This window comes from Sorex fumeus, unplaced genomic scaffold (genome assembly GCF_029834395.1).
Source record: "Sorex fumeus unplaced genomic scaffold, SorFum_2.1 ptg000002l, whole genome shotgun sequence".
Taxonomy (NCBI): Eukaryota; Metazoa; Chordata; class Mammalia; order Eulipotyphla; family Soricidae; genus Sorex; species Sorex fumeus.
Genome location: NW_026606059.1, coordinates 28598890 through 28605097, shown reverse-complemented (window position 1 = coordinate 28605097; position 6208 = coordinate 28598890). Strand labels below are relative to the sequence as shown.

General features: G+C 37.6%; 1 protein-coding gene across 1 annotated transcript in view; it reads right to left on the bottom strand.

Annotated features, from left to right (window-relative positions):
• Window positions 1-274: 274 nt before the first annotated feature.
• Window positions 275-6208, bottom strand: part of TRAM1 (translocation associated membrane protein 1) — a 28270-nt gene continuing 22336 nt past the window's right edge. Inside the window, exon 11 of the mRNA XM_056110093.1 lies at window positions 275-1866. Coding sequence (XP_055966068.1) covers window positions 1793-1866 — 74 coding nt within the window. The 3' untranslated portion in view covers window positions 275-1792. The remainder of the gene's footprint in view (window positions 1867-6208) is intronic.

Genomic DNA, 6208 nt, shown 5'->3' with positions numbered 1-6208 from the left:
CCTGGTGATGCACAGGGGTTACTCCTGGCTCTGCTCAGGATTACTCCTGGTGGTGCTCAGGGGACCATATGGGATGCTGGGAATCGAACCCGGGTTGGCCGCATGCAAGGCAAACGCCCTACCCGCTGTGCTATCTCTCCAGTCCCAAAACAGTATTTTTGAAAGGCTGTTTTAAAGGTCCATCCAGGGTGTACTCTTCAAATACTGTATGTTAATAAGATTATTGAGTAAAATTAGCACAAAAACATGCTAATAATGAAGGAAATATACAGGATACAGCTTGTGAAAGTAAAAAGTTTTATTCTGATTGATTTCTCAATGTATAGTTCAATATAATGCCAGTTTTTAGTGGCAAAAATTCGGTTCCACTGAAACTCCATGATGCTACAGAGAGCTCTTACTTTTTCCAGGAAGTAGGTAAACAGCTGGAAACAAAAGCACAACTTTCTAGCAGCACGGCAACTTATTTAACTGCAGACCTAACGAGTCTGCAACTTTTATACTAAAAATGGCACAAACATTAGCTGGTGACAAAAGTGAGAAGTGGGGAACAAGATGTGAATACCAAAAAGAGCAATACATGTACTGTAAAGACAAGAAAAACTCAAATAGAGCTCTATGAATTTTAAAGAATAATTATAGAAAAGGGAACCAAATATTTTACTCAAATTTTTTTAGAGACTTTCTGTAGATACAAATATATATATATTTATCCAAAAATATGTTTTATACAGATAAATGCTTCTCAAAGATGGGATGAAAGCTATAGTTATAACATAAAGCACTATCTTTTGTTGAGTGTTCATCCACCTGAATCTTCAATTTCTTTAAAGGTTTAGTGCACTAAATGTTTCCAAATAACCTGACATTCTTTTTATAGTATAAATCAAATATGCATTATTTTTAAAAGGGGTTGCAGGTTAAGCAATATTTATCTAAGATACTGTGCATATTGAACTATGACAAGCCCCATTAAGAATCATTGTATTAACAAACATATCAAAAAGGGCTACAGCCAGATTTTCTGCTGTACAGCTGTACAGTAAAAATTTCATTTTCTGACTTTCAGTTTACAAGTGTTGAAAACACACAAGAAAGCTTTTACTTCACAAGTACTTTTATGTTAATATATCTTGATTCAATATATATATGGCAATAAATCTCCACATAGTAACCAATAGTACTTTTTTTTTTAAAAAGGGGATTGTAACACTAACAACCATTACCTATAAAATAAAGCATACAAGTATTTTGGTGAATTTACAAATCTTTTCTTCCCCAGGTGTAAAGGCTACAAAAACTCCTAAAAATTAGAGAACACTGAAAACATATTAAAGTTTGACTTCTGACTTTAGAGTGTTTCCATTTTACCCTGAAAGATAACTTAAAAAAATATGACCTTGCTGGAATAGGCCATCTTGCTAATATAAAAAACTGGTGAGCACAAGAAATTGTATCACTGTAGAATTATGTAGAATTGTTGCAAATAGTCATCTCTCCAAATCATTAGAAAATGTTCAGATATAAAACAAAATGGGTGGTGGGGTGGTGGTGGGATTATGGTCCCTAAACTATTTTGAAGGCAGGTAGCTTAGACTAAGCTAAAATATTTTTTTCACTCATAGTAATTACCCTCTCCTCAATGCCCTTTTAAAAAATGCAGGAAACAGAACAATAGCAAGAATCAAAGAGCACAAACTATTTTCAAGAACAGAAAAAAAAAATCTAGTGCTGAAAGATATAGTAAAAAGCATATTTCTTTGGGGACATGAATCAATTGGATTATAATCCTTTATGAAGATTTTTCTTTTCTATTACGGGGAGAGTCTGCTCCACTTGAAGTTACTGTTCCATTAACACCATTTTCTGAAAAAAGAGAAGAAATCAGTGTTACTTTCCTGTATAAATTAAAATCCCCAAAAGAAATTTTACACCTGAACTTATGATCTTAGTTAACTTACTTACCAATGTTTTCTCTTCAAAATTGCTTAATCAACCATTAAAAAAAAAGGCTCGGGTGACACATAAATACAGTATCCTAAAACAACTAAGACAAATAATTACTGCATTTCAAGTACAGTTCAATAAAAACATGTTTTATATGAAAATACTGCTGCAAGCAGGGAAAAAAAAAAGACCACACAAAGTTTTAAAAATTTTTAATTAGAAAATTGGGGTGGGGAGGCTGGAGCGATAGCACAGCGGGTAGGGCGTTTGCCTTGCACTCAGCCAACGGCCAACCAGGTTCGATTCCCAGCATCCCATATGGTCCCCTGAGCACCGCCAGGAGTAACTCCTGAGTGCAGAGCCAGGAGTAACACCTGAGCATCGCCGGGTGTGACCCAAAAAAGCAAAAAAAAAAAAAAATTGGGGTGGGAGTGTTTTGTTTGAGCCATACCTAGGGCTACTCCTACTCCTAGCTCTGTACTCATGACACATCCCTCTGGTGGTCCTCGGGGAGACAGTTGGTGCTGGGGATTCAAGCACCTACGTTTTGTATATCTCTCTAGTCCAAACGGAAGTTTTTGAGGAACTCTGCCTTTCTTTAATTTCTTTGCGGAGAGGGGGCAGTCACACACTGGGGATACTTGGCAGACTATGCAGTGGTGGAGATTGGACTGATGGCTCCCAAACGCGAAGCGTGTGGTCCGGCCCTTTGAGCCGTCTCCCTGGCCCCTGGGAGGAGTGTTTCTTTACAACACACTAACCGTCCCTCCAAAATCATCTGCAGTAGCACAAAAATGGCTGTTCAAAGGCAACGGAATATAACCAAAGCAACTAGACGTGTTTTTCTTTCTCTGTGTACCAACTACTAAACAAACAGAGCAGAATCCAAAGAAATCAGCAGAAAGCAACTCCTAAGGAACTACAAAGCTAAAAATAATGAAGTTTCACAATAACTGGGGGATAAAAACTTGAATTCAGGAAAGAAAGCCCTTATATAGGGTTGATATGCTAAGGACACACTAAAAATAGATCAACATCTAAGATAGAATGGTCTACCTATATTTATGCTGAGCATAAACTTTTTTTTTTTTTAAATGTTGCTTAGACAGAAATAAGTTAAAGCTATCTCACTTGCAGATGAAACGATCCTGTCAGGATCCTACTGAAAATGCAAAGTAATTCAACGCAAACCACTATTAAATAAGGTAACATTAAAAGCAGCAAAATCAGCAATATTACAAGATACAAAGATCAACAAGTAAAAATCAATTCTCTAACCACCATTTACAACAGTATCAGAAAGAATAAAAATACTACTTAGGAATAAATTTAGCATAAGTACAGGGCTTATATTCTGGTCACTATAAAAAGTCATGGAAAGAGATTAGGATCTCCAAATGAAAGAACAGTTAGGTTCACATTTCCCAAGGCAACCTACAGATTCATATCAAAAGCTCAACTGGTTTTTTAGAAACAGACAAGCTGATGATCTTAACATTCATATGAAAATGTAAGGGATTCAGAATAACCAAATATGGGGGGAAAAAAAAACCTAGAAAGGTGGAAACCACATTTTCTGATCGCCAAATGTGTTTTACTCTAGGACAATGTGGTACTTACAAAGATAAAAGATCACTCACGGAAGAGCTCTGAGAGTTTAAGTTAATACTCTTAAGTTTTTAAGAAGAGTACAAGACAGGGGCTGGAACGATAGCACAGCGGGTTGGGCGTTTGCCTTGCACGCCACTGACCTGGGTTCGATTCCCAGCATCCCATATGGTCCCCCGAGCACCGCCAGGAGTAATTCCTGAGTGCATGAACCAGGAGTAACCCCTGTGCATCGCCGGGTGTGACCCAAAAAGCAAGCAAACAAACAAACAAAAAAACCAAAGAAGAGTACAAGACAATTTCATAAAGAGATTAGTCTTCTTTAAAAAAATGGTGGTAGGGACTAATGACTAACAAAAAAAATTAATGTAATACAGTAAAGACACTTACGAAAAAATTTTACAGTTCCTCCCAAAAGTTAAATACAGTTACTATGTAGCAATTCTATTTCTAGGTACCATGTAGGTGATAACAAATACAACAACAAAAGCAGGTGTCCAAACTGAGGAATGTTTATACCAGCATTAGTCATAGTACAAAATGCCAAAATCTGCCATCCCCAAACCACATATTCCCTGAGCACTGCTGGAAGTGATCCCCGAGCCACATGTGGGCAGCATGTGCCAGGCAGCCCCTGAGCACCGACAGGTTGTAACCCCTAAGCCCACTCTCCAAGAACATTAACTGGTTGAGAAAGAGGACGTATTTTCTGATTACTAAACTAAAAGAGAAAATAGGCAAGCAGCTGCCAGGAGCACTAGAAAGATGAGATGGGAAATGATTTCTTAATAGGCATGGGGGAGGAGCGTGTGAGAATGTTTTGGAATTAGTGGTTCACCAACTCTGTGAATATGCTTAACCAGCACTGAAACATACACTTTATTATTTTTCACAGGGACCATTTCTAGTACTGCTCGGGCCACGTCTGGCATGCCGAGGGTCAAGCCCAGGGCTCCACACATGCTAGACATGTGCTCTACCAGCACAGCCAGAGACCTAGTCCCAGAAACATACACCTCAAACATAATTCACAGATCATAATGCACACTCTTTACATCATGGAAATGTAAATTATATCGAATTATATCGCAATAAAGTGATTATTTTAAAGGACAGGACAGGAGAGCATAGTCATATATCAAAGAGCAAAACAGAACTGAAATATGTTTAAGAATGGAAACCCTTGTTAAGTTCCAAGTACAACATTAAATTGAAGCTGAAAATATTATTGCAGTGTCAATGCATTTTCAATTAAAAACCAAAGAAGAAAAAAAAAACTAGATATAGGCTTAAATGATCAAGCAATCAGATTAAAAAAAAAAGAACAAGAACAATTCCATTTGGGACTAATGGGAAGACAAAATAAGCTCGTAAAGATTTGTATGTAAAAAATTTAATAAGTGTTTGAAAAAGCAGACTATCAAAAAAAAAAAAACTATTCCACTTGGGACTCATTAGACAGAGTCTCAAAGGGACTCAAAGACAAAGTAGGCTTGTAATAAAGTTTTGTTGGTAAAGACTGAATAAAATGCTTGAAAATACAAATTATCACAGTGGAGAATATTCCCCAGTCCAAACTAGGGTTTTCGAGAGGAATAATTAACCCTAGAGAATTTGCCAAATGAATTTGGAAGGTGGAGTAATTCTGCTAAATTTAGCCTAATTCTGCTAAAAGTAGAATAAAATTTTCTTTTTAAGATTTTAAATCTTATTTGTCTTTTTGGAAGACAATATGGACATTCCCCTTAGGAACTGAACTTTCAGATAACTCAGCAATTCCATTCCTGGGAATATACCCCCAGGTTCCAAAACCACAATCAAGAAAAGACATCTGCACTCCTATGTTCATTACTGCACTATTCACAATAGCCAAAATCTGGAAACAACCCAAGTGCCCAAGAATAGATGACTGAATAAAGAAGCTATGATACATATACAGAATGAAATACTATTTGGCCATAAGTAAAAATGTTTGGGACTGGAGTGATAGTTCAGCAGGTAGGTTGTTTGCCTTGCACGTGGCCAACTGGGGTTCGATTCCCAGTATCCCATATGATCTCCTGAGCACTGCCAGGAGTGATTTCTGAGTGCAGAGCGAGGAGTAACCCCTGAGCATCACCAGGTGTGACCCATAAAGGAAAAAAAATTAAAGAAAAAAATGTAGTTTGCTGATACATGGATGGATCTCATATGCAGGATATAAAGAAATACAATAGGGGAATAACCAATGCTCAAGGACAACAGAAACAAAGTGCAGGAGAACGGGCGCTTAGTAGGATCTTGCCACTCAGGAGGGAGGTGGGACAGGCAAGGGAAGGGGCTACTATAATAATCACAGAAGTGGTCACTCCGGACCACGACTAGGTGCTGAAAGGAGGTACAGTGACAAGCACGATAGCTATCAGTAACAGTATTTTAAACTCGCAGTGCCTAAAAAGTGGGGTGGGGAAGTAAAACAGAAAAAGGAGGAAAACTGGGTAATTGGTGGAGGAAGTGGACACTGGTGAAGGAATTGTTATTGGAACACCGTGCACCCCAAAAAGAATCATAAATAACTTTGTAATTCACAGTGATTAGATAAAATTTTTGTTTTAAGGGGCAGTAGCAATAAATACAGCAGGTAGGAAATTTGCCTTGCACGCTGCAGATTTGG